At 37.9% G+C, this 16,218-nt stretch overlaps 1 protein-coding gene across 1 annotated transcript in view; it reads left to right on the plus strand.

Moving 5' to 3' along the window:
- Nucleotides 1-6,094: 6,094 nt before the first annotated feature.
- COL2A1 (collagen type II alpha 1 chain) overlaps nucleotides 6,095-16,218 on the plus strand; it is a 46,658-nt gene continuing 36,534 nt past the window's right edge. The window contains exons 1-9 of the mRNA XM_044283781.1: nucleotides 6,095-6,415; nucleotides 10,734-10,750; nucleotides 11,091-11,123; nucleotides 11,956-11,988; nucleotides 12,088-12,141; nucleotides 12,498-12,590; nucleotides 14,920-14,997; nucleotides 15,795-15,839; nucleotides 15,921-15,974. Of these exons, the coding sequence (XP_044139716.1) occupies nucleotides 6,322-6,415; nucleotides 10,734-10,750; nucleotides 11,091-11,123; nucleotides 11,956-11,988; nucleotides 12,088-12,141; nucleotides 12,498-12,590; nucleotides 14,920-14,997; nucleotides 15,795-15,839; nucleotides 15,921-15,974 (501 nt within the window). The 5' untranslated portion in view covers nucleotides 6,095-6,321. The remainder of the gene's footprint in view (nucleotides 6,416-10,733; nucleotides 10,751-11,090; nucleotides 11,124-11,955; nucleotides 11,989-12,087; nucleotides 12,142-12,497; nucleotides 12,591-14,919; nucleotides 14,998-15,794; nucleotides 15,840-15,920; nucleotides 15,975-16,218) is intronic.

Below are 16,218 nucleotides of genomic sequence, written 5' to 3' on the forward strand. Positions count from 1 at the left end.
TACACCAGTTTTGATAAATTTTCCCCTCTATCTTACTCTTGCACAGTATTGGAAATGGCACGGCTACCACACTTTATGTAAGGCAAAACACAGTATAACTAACGTACATAATGGAGCATATATAAGACCTTTAGATAAAGTATACGCTATTAAAGGCATAAAGCACATATTATTCAGTTAGCAGCAGCAAATGTTTTTTACTCTGGATATTTAATGGCAAAAAAAAAAAAACTGGACCAGATCTGCCAGTATGGGATCTCCTCCACACCTCGCAGGAATGCTCTATGAATGATATATCCACATGCTAAGACAGATTCATCAATGTCTCACAGCTTTAAAACTGGTGTAAAGCTCTGTTCACAGTCACAGCGGGCAGCTGGCATATACATTTGTATAAATCTGCTACTGACTCCCATTTTTGGGGAATTTGCATTAGAAAACAAAGTCAACTGCTCTTTGTAGTACAGGTGATCTCTTCATTCGATGTAGAGCATGTGCAGTCCATTGAAGTCTATGAAGAAGTTCTGCATACGTGCTTGACCTAAGAGGTACTTTCTGACACAGCAAATGACACTTTTCAGGGTTTTTATTTCTTCAAAAAAGGTGAGTCAAAGGTGCGACTGCTTATCCACAGCTGTAGTGCATATTTACCAATATTTTGGTAAAGAATTTTGACGTAACCTTGTGGATCACATGTATGACAGGTCAGACAAGGCGCACGTACTTTACAACAGTCTAGACCAGTGTTCTCCAACCAGTTGTAAAACTACAACTCACAGCATGCCCTGGCAGCCACAATATGTCAGGGCATGCTGGGAGTTATAGCTTTGCAACAGCTGGAGAGTTATAGGATAGAAGAATATGGAATTCTGTCCCTGGAAGCATATATCATGAGCCTTGTACATGTAATGAAAATCTCAAACCTTTCTCCAAGGGATGATGATTCTAATGCAAAGCATAGAATGAGGATGTTTGATCCATGTTTTTCTATTTTTGTTGGATAGACCATTTATATAGCACTAAAAGCTGATATTGACATTATGGCTTGCTCTGCCCCATTGGTGTAACATCAGAGGAGAACAGTTCTTCACACTTTTAGTCACGTAGTCCATTGAGGTCACTGCAGAACTGCTGCTGCTGGTTAGAAGGAGGCTGGCTCCGGGGATCAACTGTGCACAGTGCAGTATTGTTGGAGCACATTCCTGGAAGAGTTTGCCAGACTGCAGCTAGTAGGAAGTGGTATGTGACATCATGTCATCTTGCATGAATAGCCAATTAGACACTCCCGATTTAATGTAGCCTTGACCAGACTGAAAGGGTGACCATACATTACTAGGAGCAGCCATAGCCCTATTTATGGAGGCACAAAACCTCTGGTGTGTGACCATTTTATAAAATGAGGGGTTTATATTTCATTTATTCATCAAACTCCATGTTTGTAGGAATTCTATAACCTTTGCAGACTCATGAATGGAAAATGTACCTTGCTTCCACATATTGTTGCTAGGCAGATTTGCAGTTCAGGAATAACATCCTTTTACAAGGACAAAGTTTAGGGACAATTATAGCTTTTGGACATTGGTATAAACACTCCTTCCCAATAACTTGTCTGGGTAAAGGTGCCACCGATCACCAGCCAAACAAGCAATTGCATCTTCTAAGCGGCACATTGCCCCGGGTGTAAACAGGAATGTGCCACCATAGTAAGAATTGTTCAATTCCATACATAGCTGCATGTAAATCCCCCTAACGAGTGAGTAATGGTCAGGAATGAGTCTTCTATCAATTTACCTTCTAAAAGTAAAAACTGCTAATGTTCATTAATACTTCACTCAGTTGTGTCTAGCTATACTGTACAGTAACACGTCTGTGAAACTCCAAATGTATTAACAGCCATATTAGTTGTAGCCAAACTTTCCCTGGCAGACTGGCACAGATATGGTTTAGAACAGACTTAGAAAGGCTTTTAACACCTTAAGGGCTGTTTCACACGAGCGGATGCCATTGCGTGGCATCCGCTCCGTGAAAGAGAGCCAAGACCCGATGCAGACTGCAGAGGCACGGAGCAGTAACATGACTGTTAATGCTCCGTGCCTCTCTGTGATCTCTTTACTACGAAATCACAGTGACAACTGTGATTTCGTAGTAAAGAGATCACAGAGAGGCACGGAGCATTAACAGTCATGTTACTGCTCCGTGCCTCTGCAGTCTGCATCGGGTCTTGGCACTCTTTCACGGAGAGGATGCCACGCACGACATCCACTCGTGTGAAACAGCCCTAAAGGAAACCTGTCATTACTTTCTAAGCCTATTTATCCACTCACTTTTCCATAAATACGCTTTAATACATTAATAATTATATTAAAATCAATTATGAATGAACTAACAGTTCAGAGAAAAACCTAAAATAAATGTTCCCGCCATATATATGTAAATGCATCTTAGATGAGTCCTGTCTCCTCCATGCTTCAGAGATGAGTCCTGCATTGTCTGACTCTTGGAGTGCAGCCACGCCCACAAATGAAGACACACCCTCTACGATTGCTCATCTCCACCCCTTCTCTTCCAACTCTCGCAGCTGCGCAGTATACATTATATGATCAGTAATAGTGTTGATCGCAAATATTCTAATCGCAAATTTTTATTGCAAATATCGTCACTTCCTAATCGTGAATATTCTAGATTTTTTTTTTGATCAGTGAGTGAGGCGACTGGTTCTGCACATGCGCAGGATTTGGGACATAAGTTCGGGAGGAGGGTAGGATCTTTAGATTCTGTCACTCTTATAATGGGAGGTGGGGATAGGAATGGGAAGTAATGAGGTAAGCATTTAATTTACATGGCTTGAAAAAAGCGAAAGTGTACTGTAAAAGAAGTACTTGGAGGTGTTTAAAAAATAAACCTAGGATGATTAGGGTGGGGGAGAGCTCTCTCAGGATGCCGATGATTCTTATGGTTAAAAAACGGTGACAGATTCCCTTTAACAGAGGAGGAAATCTGGAGGAATTAGAATGTATCTCTATTTTATTTAGAGCATAGGGACAGGGGTGTTAAACATTTTGTTATATGCTTTATTAGGGAAATGTGTTTCTTTGCACTAGAAAATAGGGCTAATGTTCTAACTGAACATTGCTAAGGAGAATTTGTCTTCAGTCTTCAGCGTTCTACTTAGCCCTGAAGATGCCTGCGTGTAACAAGTCAGATAGGCAGGGTGATGGGCAGTGATAGTTGGAGCACATCCCTATAGTCAGGGTCTGGACTAGTGACAAGAGACTGTCTGGAAGCCTCAATATGTTACACACAAGTGTCTTCAGCATTCAGTAGAACTAAAGACTGAAGACAGACTCTCCTTAGAAACCCCTCAGTTACAGCTTTGCTATGGAAAGCCCTGTCTTCTAGTACAAAGAAACATCTTTCTCTAATAAAGTATACTACAAAAATGTTTAACATACCTGTCACACTTTAAATTTACTGGTGTTTATTTTTTTTTTTGTTAATCGTAGATCAATTACCTTTTACCAAGATTTTGAAAATACCCAAATTCATTAAAAAAAGTTCACATTTTACAGATATTTTGTTAAGATTGCTATTAAAAAAAAGGTATATATCTATATAACACACTGACCCAAATACATACAATCCTTAAGAGTTTGACGAAAGTGGCTTGGAAGTGACTTGAGGACTTGGAAGCACCATTATCCAGCTTTACTGTAGATTGGCTGGACAAGTCTTATTGTTATTGGTTCCTCGCGGGCACACCCTTGAGTTGTGCTTCCTCCAATGAAATGTGTTAAGGAAATAAATTGCTATTGGTTACATATACCACCTTGATGATACCCAGTATGCTAATGTTCATCTTAACTCCACCTTCAAATGATAGTGCTTAATGTGTATTGTGTAGAGGATGCATGGCACACATTTGAATAAACACATAATGTTATTTTTAATACATAATATGAGACCAGAATTTATTGATAAGGTAATTATAAGTAACCATTACGAAAATAGCTGTTACCACTTGAAGTTAAAACCCACAGTAAGTGATTCAGGTGCAAATAGGACTCATTTGAGAAGTGCAGTCTGTTTATTCAAGCACACAACACTAAGCAAGCGCTGTATACAGAGCTCAAAGCTGAGATCAGCAGTAAATTGCTCTGCTAAGTCATTAAGTATTGATTAATTTCCTAATTTAGGATTAGTCCCTGTCACATAAGTAAACCATTGTCTCATTGGACATCCAACTTTAAACTGGAACATAAAGTTCAATTTCTGACCCTCCCTTGTAACACTTAGAGCCCAAAAGGGAACAGCAGACAAACATAGATCTCATTCAGCAGGACCACCTGGCCAGCCCCAGCATCACACTGAAGACCAGTTCCCAGCTTTAGAATGTAAAGGATGTAATAGAAAGATCATTCATGATTCAGCTACACTTATGTGACCAGGCTGTAGGCATTCTGCAGGCAGTCATACAATGTGATATCCATAGGGATGAAACTAAATGTGCAGCAGTGATACAATGTAGCATCCAGGTAAGGTGGAGAGTGTCAAGTATAGATGAAAAGGACAATGCAGCAGTGATACAATGTAATCTCTATGTCAAGAATCAAAGATGACATAAATTATTCACCATGTCATATTGATGGAAATACATGCATTGTGCAGATTTTATATAACACGAATCTAAAGAGACAACCGAGGGTCAAATAAACTGAACTTAACTGATAAAAGGTACCATTCATGTGAATGCATGAAAATCAAATAACGATTAAATGCATTGTTCAGCAGTGATACAGTGTAACATCCACACAAAAGGACAAGAAGCAAATCAAGGTGAAACTAACTCTGCAGCATTCATACAATGTAGCATCCATATAAACAGTAAGATGAGCTGGAACTAGCTGTATACTAGTCCATGCATGGTCATATATGGATTAGATTGGTAGATAGATAGCTAGATTAATAGATAGAATATAGCCAAATAAATATGAGAGAGCCAGATGGATATATAGCTGGATTAATAGATAGATAAGGAAATAGATATTAGATAGATAGATATAAGATAGGCAGATAGATATGAGAAAGCGAGATGGATAGATAGCCAGATGGAAAGATAGCCAGATAGATATGAGATAGCTAGATGGATAGATAGCCAGATAGATATGAGATAGCTAGATGGATAGATAGCCAGATGGATAGATAGCCAGATAGATATGAGATAGCTAGATGGATAGATAGCCAGATGGATAGATAGCCAGATAGATATGAGATAGCCAGATGGATATATAGCTGGATTAATAGATAGATAATGAAATAGATATTACATGGATAGATATAAGATAGGCAGGTCGATATGAGAAAGCGAGATGGATAGATAGCCAGATAGATATGAGATAGCTAGATGGATAGATAGCCAGATAGACAGATTGTAAACTATGTAATAAAATAATACTCTTTATCCCAAAGTTCTTTCTCTAAATGTACAAGATAAAATACCTGTGATTTTAAAGTGGTAGCAATAGGTTGGAACATGATAGATGCATCTTAAAGATTCTAGCAAGCATCAAAGAAAAAACTGTAAGTGCAACCAAGAAGCAGAGAAAATCCCAAATCCTCCATCCATCGCCCTGAGCTTATGAGCAGTGCTATATCCCAAAGCCACCTGACAAAGCTGGAACCATCCACAGCCTCACAATCTCAAGAACCATAAGAACCTGCCAGACCTCCCCAGATCACCTCTCACACAACTAAAGTTTCTCCTGCACCAGAACTTCCCTGCAAACTTTTCAGCAAACTCAAGATAGGAGCCCTGTTATAGCAAAGTGGGATTTTTTTTTTCTACACTACTTTCTAAATAGTGGTACTTTTTTTTTCCATGACAGAGGAATGAAAGAGTGTAGGTGATGGGGGAGGCAGGACATAGGGAAGGGGAGGCTGAGACACTGTGAGGGGAGGGAGACAGGGGGACAGAGTGTGGCAGGTCTAGCAAAGGGACCCTGCAGGAGAAGGAGGGGTCTGGTGGGATGTGGAGAAGGCAGAGAGGAGTGGAGGGGCTCAGATTTCAGCACTGCTGGGGGCAGGGGAGGACTAAGATGTGGGCATATACGTTGCCTTCAAGGCAGTCAGGACTATAACTTCAGTACCTTGGCCCAGAGCAGATAGTACTAAGTTTCTGCTGGGGCCTGGTACTGGATTCTCCCTCTTTTCCCAAGAAATCGGCTGCATGAAGACAAGATAACTTTTGGGGACAGTCAGCCTCCTCTCCTCCCCTTCTCTTCTTCACTTCTTCCCACAAAGCTTTTGCATGTCTAATATTTAGACATGTTTAACTTTGTGGATTCAAGGACACTAGTGCTGTTCGCAGCCACACAAGTGATATTATTAGCAGTTGTAAGATGCCAAGAGGAAGACATCCGTAAGTGACAACTTTTAATTTTTTATTGATTTTTTTATGACTTGTATTTTCCCTTCAATTGCACTTGCATGGAAAATTGAGAGTAGCTTTGATGCTTTCTAGTTAGCAGGTAGAGGGTTAATCCAGTCTCACATGCATATATGACAATTATTCATTGCAATTCATTGGAATTTCAAGGTTATTGCATCCTTACCAGACACACAGCATCCATGCTTCTTCCACTACTTCTTTGGCACATGCCATAAAGATAGTGCTGAATAACTATGCAGTTAATGTGACTAAGCAGCAGGTTTACAATACTGTGATAGAGCTAGTGCAATCCATTCTGGTCACTTAGAGCTTGCAAATATTCCTATTTAGCTAAAATCATGAATCCTTAAAAACATAAGGTCACACTGAGAAGCTCCAGCCAAAGAGAAGCAGCTGAAAGAGCAATAGCTGGAGACGTAATGACATATTGCTAGACACAGTGACATTCCTGGGCTTCCACTGTGGGCTGCAAATGCTAACCTTGATTCATAGTAAAGAGCTACTAGGGTAGCCTTAAAGTAAAGGGTTGTCACTTTAAAGACTATGTGAGAGAATGGCTTAACTAGCAGTTCCCATTGAAATCTTTAAAGCAATCCCAAGGCTGGAGATGTTCCAACAATCTGACTCGTAGCTGGTGTAGAAAGGTGTTAGAGTCTTAGGCGCAGAAGGCACAAAAGCAACATTCTTTTCAGTAACTGATCTCTCCCAGAATTTGAGGATCACAAAAAGAGAACTTTCCCTTAAGAGGCCATGTGAATGATGAAAAGCACAACGCATTTCATTCCAAAAAACGTATAAACTAGCTTTACTTAGCCACTGTTTTAAGACAATCCTCAATATCATTATTTCTATAGTCTAAAATACTGTAATATCTGTAGATATAAAATGGTAAGATCTGTAGATACAAAATGCTAAAATATGCGATAGGTTTTACTTAGAAAGTGTTGGCAAAAATAATGGAATATATGAGAAAGCACCACCTGGCTAATACAGAGACTGGGCTAGATAAATGCTTGAAGCTTTATTTCTTAGCAGACATTTTTTAACTTGCTAGGGCAGGTTCACAATGGTAGAAAAAAAAAAAACTTTACGAGCCTTTTAAGTCTTTGCATACTACAGATTGTAAATCCATTGCACTGCTAGTATGGAAAAGGCATGTTCCCTTGAGTTTTTGCCATTTTTTTTTCTGCTGGAATCATTCTTTCATTCCTTAAAGAAAGCTCCCTGTTCTGTCATCTGCAGAATGTGCAGGAAATCTTGAAGAAGCCAGACAGAAAGGTTCAATAGGTTCCAGTGAAAATGTGCATAGATACATTAGATACACTACCTTGCCTATAAATGAGCAATTGGTCGTATCAAAGGTTTCTGTGTCAAATATATAGAATTGCATAGATTTTGTATATTGGCCTCCTAGATATTTGTAGCCTTGTTTAACCCTTCAGGTGAGTGAAGGCCCAAACTGAACTAGTTTATTTCAATAGGGTCTTGTCTAAGGGGGAAACCTAAGACTTTTGTGCATGCGGATGAGCTTTAAAGATATGTCAATATACAGTGGCCTGATTTGAAGACCCCAATGGACTATTGTGATAGTTTATTTGCACTAGGAGGATTGGCAGCAATGGTTTCCAGATGGAGTTGAAATGCTGCCCATATTTATTTAAACTGGCCCCTGACTGTGAAATGTGAATTGAAACCTCTGTGTATTTTACAGAAAGGTCCATTCATTAAGGGTCCTCTGGGCTACCCAAGCCTAGGCATGGGACCCAAAGGGAGCTAGCCTGAGCATAATGAAGCATAGATCATGAGGAGCAGAGGGCCTATAGTATACCTTCTTTGTTATATTATACTGTTTAATAGTTATTTTAGCTGCTTTTAATATCAGTTATACACATATACATCATAATTCTGCAGGATTTATTTCATTATATCCCATTGGTATATATATATATATATATATATATATATATATATACACATTATAATTAATTCATGTATACAGGTGGAACTCGAAAAATTAGAGTTCATTTATTTCAGTAATACAACTTAAAAGGTGAAACTAGCATATGAGATAGACTCATTACATGCAAAGCGAGATATTTCAAGCCTTTATTTGTTATAATTTGGATGATTATGGCTTACAGCTTATGAAACCCTAAAGTCACAATCTCAGGTCCCCTTTGCTCAGGGGATTTGGATTCATTAGCTGAATAGGGTGTGACACTTTGAGCCTAGAATATTGAACCTCTTTACAATATTCAAATTTTAAGTTGCATTATTGAAAAAAAAAGAACTTTTGCACGATATTCTAATTTTTCGAGTTTCACCTGTAGATAATGTATGCCATTACTTAATGCTTTTTTAAATTTTATTTCCAGCTTAACCTAATAATTACACTTTTAATACACTATAAACATAAGATCTCTATGGACACCAAGTTGACACAGTTTCCCACTGAATGACCTTAGAGGAACCTGCTCTTAATAACAATGCGCCATAGTTCATGTCGTAACATTATATTACAACTTCCTATAACTGGAGCCAGACAACTTTGCACTAGGGCAGTCTCCTCCCTCTTACCCCAAGGAGCTCCATTATTTTCTGAACTTAAGTCACCTTCTTCTGTCTGGCTCAACACTGCCCCCATTTGGTAATATTTAACATTGCATCTTTCATTCATTACAATGACTAGCCTTCTAATGTATCACTACACCATTAGTAGTATGCAATATTTGTTGCTAATATAAAAGCAAGTTTATCAAGCAAAGTAATTCCTAAAGTAATCATAAATCTTTTATTATCCCGATATTTCATATAGGTATATATACATACAATACACACCCATGTATATATATATATATATATATATATATATATATATATATATAAGCTTATTGCAATATATGATGACTGTGTATGAATATTATGTGATGTTTTGCATTTTTATTTTATTTCTGCTTCCTCTCTTTTTTGCTGCCGCTTTCCTTGCTTGCACTTACTACCCCCTGGCACAGAGGATGCAGGGAGCTGCGTACAGGATGGGCAGACATATAGTGACAAAGATGTGTGGAAACCAGAACCCTGCCAAATCTGTGTCTGTGACACTGGGACTATTCTGTGCGACGAGATAATCTGCGAGGATAATAAAGACTGCCCCAATGCTGAAATCCCCTTTGGAGAGTGCTGCCCCATTTGCCCAACTGAGCATACCTCCACCACCAGTGGTCGTAATTTATTTATTTCTGTCTCATAAATAAATTACTTGTGCAAACCTATGGCTAACACCCCATTCCCTAACAGACTGGGCAACCGTAGGTCTCTGCTGCTGTTAAAAAGGGCACCTCCTCTGATTTCTGCCTTTAAAATATATGCTTAAAATATGCTCAACATGTATATATATCTCTTTCGCAAGTCTTGATGGTATATAGCATGTCTTATAGTACAGTAATGCACATGAGATCAAAGCCTTGATACGACTTAATTACAGACATCACAAGGAGAGGGGCGGCTATGTGCCTGGAGTTGAAGCCACAGGTCTACACTCCTGCGGTTTCTTTTGGCAGTCATTTTGGAAGCTCCCGCTGAATAGACCACGTGCAGCTATAAATTTAAGACGTATTAACCTGTTCTTGCTCCACTTAAAAGATGGAATGCAAACAATAATTTCATTTTCAAAAAGGCAGAAGTTTAAACCATCACTGAGGTTCCCTTTTTAATGACTGGTCCTGCACTATTAGCAATGCAATCATAAACAGCATTTCTGCTTGATCATAAGCTCTTGTGGCTAATGAGGTACGTCCTCAAGGATGTCAGGCAGGCTGGGAGATTAGCAGTGCTATGTGCAGTATACATTAATGTCTTCTAACCCTTGTCCATTATTAGGTTCTCCTGTAACTAATCAGTTCTTGACTCTATCTCTATTTTTACTGCTCAAGTGAAAAAATGCCAACATTTGCTAACCAGCTTCCCAAATAATAGCTCTTCACATAGACAAGTAGTAACTGTCTTGTGCTGGCTCTGAGGATACTGGAAGTAGAAATGTACAGTCTTGCAACAGATCCACCTGGGACAAAGGAGCAAATCAGATCTGAGTAGAGGAAGTTCTATGTCACGTGATTTAACACATAACTTCTTCATTGGAAGAAGGCCTTCAATGTGTCTTAAGTTTGCCTGTTCTGTGATCTATGTTCATTCATAGTCTGTTTTGTGTATTTTATGTCACTAAATCGTCCATGGAATTTCAACCAGCTGACTATTATCCTTTTTTTTCTACTTTTCTTTCAATAAATAGGGCAAGGTGGCGTAAAGGTAAATTGATACTCCTATTTCTTATGAGAATGACTATATACATCTATAATATACTTCTATTGAGCATCGTAATATACAAAAAATTCAACATTCATTACAGGTGCTTCCAGTTATATAGGAAGTATATTGAGTATTATATGTCTTGTGCTACTATGCTGTACTTTTATAGTAACAAATATACATGAATGCATGTTCAGGTCATTAACATATAAGAATAGAATACACATAGAGTTGCTGAATAAAAAAATTCTATAACTCACACAATAGTACTACTATATGACTTATTAAATACCATCTAGTATCACTAAAGTATTTGGTCCTTTCCTTTTCATTTTTCTAGGGTCAGAAAGGCGAACCCGGTGATATTAAAGATGTAAGTATATAGATTTATCTGTCTATCTATCTATCTATCTATCTATCTATTTCATTATCCTATCTATCTATCTCTTTCATTATCTATCTATCTATCTATCTATCTATCTACCTACCTACACAACAAAGTCCAAAATGTGTGAACAGCACAGTAGAGAATACAGTAATCGGGAGCCAGCGGCTAATGGAGCGATCCTTACTCCAAAAATATAAATACCAAAATGTCCACGGCACTTCCTTAGGTAAAAAAGTGTAATTTATTCACCAGTTGCAACGTTTTAGTCCACACACTGGAACCTTTCTCAAGCAGTGATCACTACTTGAGAAAGGTTCCAGTGTGTGGACTAAAAAGTTGCAACTGGTGAATAAATTACACTTTTTTACCTAAGGAAGTGCCGTGGACATTTTGGTATCTATCTATCATCTATTTATTTCATTATCTATCGATCTATCTTTCTATTATCTATCTATCTATCTATCTATCTATTGATCAATCTCATTATCTATCTATCTATTTATCTCTGTCTGCCCATCTGCCTATCTATCTATCTGCACACGTAGTGATGTAGTGAAGCTGAATGTGTCTAATATGTACTGAACTTTTAATTCAGCACAACACATTGTCATTTCAAGATAGGTAGATATTTCCATTGTCATTTCAGATATGTATTTAGATAGATAGATAGATAGATAGATAGATATTTCCATAGAAACATAGGTAAAGCCACTAAGTTATTTTCTCTCATGACAATTTCACATTTCCTATATGTGAGTGTATAATAATTGTTTATTTTACATAGCATAATGATTTCTCTCTTTCTTTTATCCAATAGGCAGTAGGACCAAAAGGACCTCCAGGACCACAGGTATAGAAAACCTATTAAAAATAAGTGATTGATTTTGAATCTATAATATTTGATACTTGACAGAGTGATATTAATACATTTATTGCTCATTATTATCAGGGACCTTCTGGTGAACAAGGACCAAGAGGTGATCGCGGAGACAAAGGCGAAAAAGTAAGTAAAACATATTTTAAAAATGAATTATATAATGAATGGAAGGTAGTGAAATAGCTAAGAACCCAGAAACCAGTCATCACTTATATATGGTCAGTCTATTAGCAATAACAAAAATGTCTAATTTGCTATTTTGGGGGACCCCATCCTCGTGAATGTCATCCACTGTACCCATGGTATGACTGGTAAATAATGTCTCTGCCTTATGTAACTAGAAAGGATGAATTGTATGAATCTGGCAGATAATGTGTCCACCTTGTATATGTCAAGATTATCTTCTATGATTTGCAATCAATGTGTCTTTTTCATGTAGTTAGGAAAGTAATAAATGTACCTATCTTGTGTTTCCATTTAAGGGTGCACCCGGACCCCGTGGAAGAGATGGCGAACCTGGTACTCCTGGAAACCCAGGACCCGCTGGCCCACCTGGAAACCCTGGCCTTAGCGGAGTAAGTAGTCTCAGCACTGACGCCCAACCTTTGTCACAAGTCTGTAGAGTTCACATCCCAGACTCACATTTGCTCTACATCTCTAAATGAAGCTGACAGCATTGAAAGGCCTCACTGTTACCAAGTACCGCATACACAGTCACTCTTTGTAATCCTTCAGTTTGTTTGCATTCCTTTGACACAAAATATCCTCTCTGCCAAGAAAGTTTTTTTTTTTCAATTTTGCTGGACACTGTACAAGTACATGATTGTCCAACATCAGAGATGTGCAGAGATGCCTTCTTACTATCCTAGGGGTAGAACCTGAATACCTTCTCCAACACCACATATGATAACATTGAAAAAGATGAGGACTTTTTTTGAGGTTTCTTGAAAAATTCTTAACCCATTTTGCAACTGGGACATTGACTTTTTTTTATTTTTTATTACATTGATATTGAAGGTAGAATAAAAATGTTCTAATACCCAGCTCAGGAAGAGTAATGGTGCCTACTAATAGATTATCATATTCAGTGTCAAGATGCAATCCCGTGAAGAGATCCTGAAGTTCTGTCCTGTTTAAAAAGTGACCCCAAAGACAGAATCTATATGTAAAAATTCAGAATGAATGGAAAACCCTCATATATAGAATAGTATGAGAAGAAAATCACATACAAAAATCAGTATGTGTAACTAGAAGTATGCATACAATATAGCATCACATCTATAACAGTAATGCAAAAGAGTGATGCTATATCAAGTCCACCAGTTTAGATATTTTTAGATATTTTAGATGACTCCCTTTTCTATTATACCACCCGTGTGACATCAGTTCCAATCACAAATGACTCCTGTGCTGGACACCTTAAAGACAAGGACCACATAAATGCGAACTGTATCCACCTAGGTCAATATTTACAGCATATAAATGTGCCACCATAAGTAGTATACACTAATTTTCTCCAGGACATCATGGGCCTCATTTATCAAAACTATCTAAGAGGAAAATCAAAGCTCTCCTTTCATTTCTTAAAATGTTCTGAAAAAAATGAAAGGTGACCTATGATTGATTGCTATGAGCAACTAAGACAGTTTTCCTGTTAGACAGTTTTGAAAACTGAGGCCCAGTGTATTTTATAGAAGAGAACAAAACTGCTAAAAAGCCTTACAGAAACCTGATGTTCTCCGAGTCCTCACTATATGTAAAATAAACATGCTTTGCCTAACCTAACATGAGGAACCCTTGCTATCTCAATGTTCATTCTATGAATACATACTGATATCACCCCATCAGTATGTCGCATGTAACCATAGCTAAAATATGAATACAATGATTTTATAAAGAAAAAATGTTTTTGATCGGCAACTAGATAGACCGAAGCATCTTTTGCATATATCACATCCTATTGGGACTGAATGCTTACTATAAAATAACTTTGCAGTTTACTCTACTTAAAAATGGGGGCAACACTATATAGACAGCCTTAGCTCTGCTCAATCACACAGCTTCCTCTATGGAGTAGTTGCATCCTTTGCTATTTATGCACACAACTTGCATGTGTCATGTAACATCTTCAGAGTATGTTATATGGTTGACCGTAACACAGGGTCAACCCACAAGACCACCGATTGTGGATCAGATTTAAAAGCAAATTGAATGGTAATTTAATATTTAATTTTCAGCACAGAGATTATTTTATATTATAGATAGCCCTTTAATATGAACACTTAAAGGGACTAGGTGTTGACAGGCAACATTCCAGCTCCACTACTATCAAATAATCTTCATGATAAAGAACACCATCAACAATATCATTTCCTTTTATGAGGGATGTAAGTCTAGAAACAAACTTGTGAAATTAGGCCTCCTTATAGACTCCAAAGTTTAGCAAACCTGTAGAGAACTTATTGCCGATCTTACCACTAGGTGGCACTGTCATGAGTTCAAAATTATGACACATTGATCCTAACTAAATAGTAGAGCACAAAAATGCAAGGGTGTTATAATAAGTGATTGCAACACATTATAGAGAACTATAACTGAGAAAATGTTGAACAATATAAAGCATTTCATGGGACAGATTTTTGAAAAAACATTGTCCATCAATTGTGTGATTACGTTTAATCTCAGTATGAAAGGTTTAAATAAGTTCACACAAAATAAAACTATGGCAGAAAGTTTAAAAAGTCTTAAAATACAAGATCATCACAAAAAATATACAATGGACATGGCCTGATTTTCAACATGGCAAGTATAGGTCTCAGGAAGTGTTATGTCAAATGATGTATCGATGAATCAATCAATACTCAATCTGCAATTAAATACTAATACGAATACTTGATTTCACAGAGCTTTGCTGCTCAGATGACAGGAGGTTTTGACGAGAAAGCTGGTGGTGCACAGATGGGTGTTATGCAAGGACCAATGGTAAGAAAGGCTGTTCATCTCTTGTACTTGTAATAGTTTACACTGCCAGATAGAGGGCAGTATCAGCAACACAATGCATTTCCAGTAATGGAAGCAAGATAGGCTCTGGTCTACATGGGGATTTGTCTCTTATAAATTTAGACATACACTATAATATCACATGGAAGGGGTTGTGGCTACTGAATGGGTCTAAGCCAAAATTGTGTGCGCCTACAGACTAAAGCAGTGTACTTCTAGCCCTTACGCAGCGACAAACGTCATGTGACATGAATATCACAAGGTCGTATTGTGATGGCACAATCTTATAATTGTTAAAGGGGGTTGCGTTGTGACGTGACCTCTCGTGGTCGTGAAGCTATTGTCACATAAAGTGACAGAAGGGGACAAATGCAGCAAACGTCTTACAATGCTGTAGAATTATGGTGATTTCTTTTTTTTTCTTAACTACAAGACATAGCACAGTAATTGTTTAGAGTTTAGGACTGGAAGGCTTAAACATGCAAACAACAGCTACTGCTTTATAAAATCCCAAAAGAATTTCTCCAGGAAACTTCTGCTCTCCAGCCCCTCTTGGCAAGCAGTAAATGAAATCTTGAGCTGGTAAACATGGCTGCCTTCCAGCTCAAAAGCTCAAAGCCTCTAAGAAGCCTCTTTAAATAAATATAGATGTGTTACTTAGTACACACAAAAAGTGTACAGTTCCATACTGTCCTGCTATACAGAGGACCATTGATTGCCTTTATGGTGGCATTTAACTATCCCATTCATATTTTACTCATGTTCTATTCATATTATAGGGCCCTATGGGACCAAGAGGACCTCCTGGACCATCTGGCTCCCCTGTAAGTATCTACTACTGTGTGTCTGGTCAACTAGAGGCTCATTAACTTCTTTTCATTAACTCTAATTTACTTACATTTTAGGGACCTCAAGGTTTCCAAGGAAATCCCGGTGAACCTGGTGAATCTGGTGCTGCTGTAAGTAATGTGGATATTTCAGAATATTGTTACTAGCCGCTAGCCGTTCTCAGCAGGAGTACCTCCACCAAAGTGATTAACTCATGTCTCCACCCTCTATAATTAAATAAGGGTTAACCCATTGTTTTTGGATAGGTGATGGAAGTCATCTATGTAAATATTTCCATTTTAAAGAACCCCATTGTCTATTTTAGAAAAGACAACTAGAACATGACATACTATTTAGCCTCTAGGGGGAGCATTA

Source organism: Bufo gargarizans, chromosome 3 (assembly GCF_014858855.1).
Source record: "Bufo gargarizans isolate SCDJY-AF-19 chromosome 3, ASM1485885v1, whole genome shotgun sequence".
NCBI classification, from domain to species: Eukaryota; Metazoa; Chordata; class Amphibia; order Anura; family Bufonidae; genus Bufo; species Bufo gargarizans.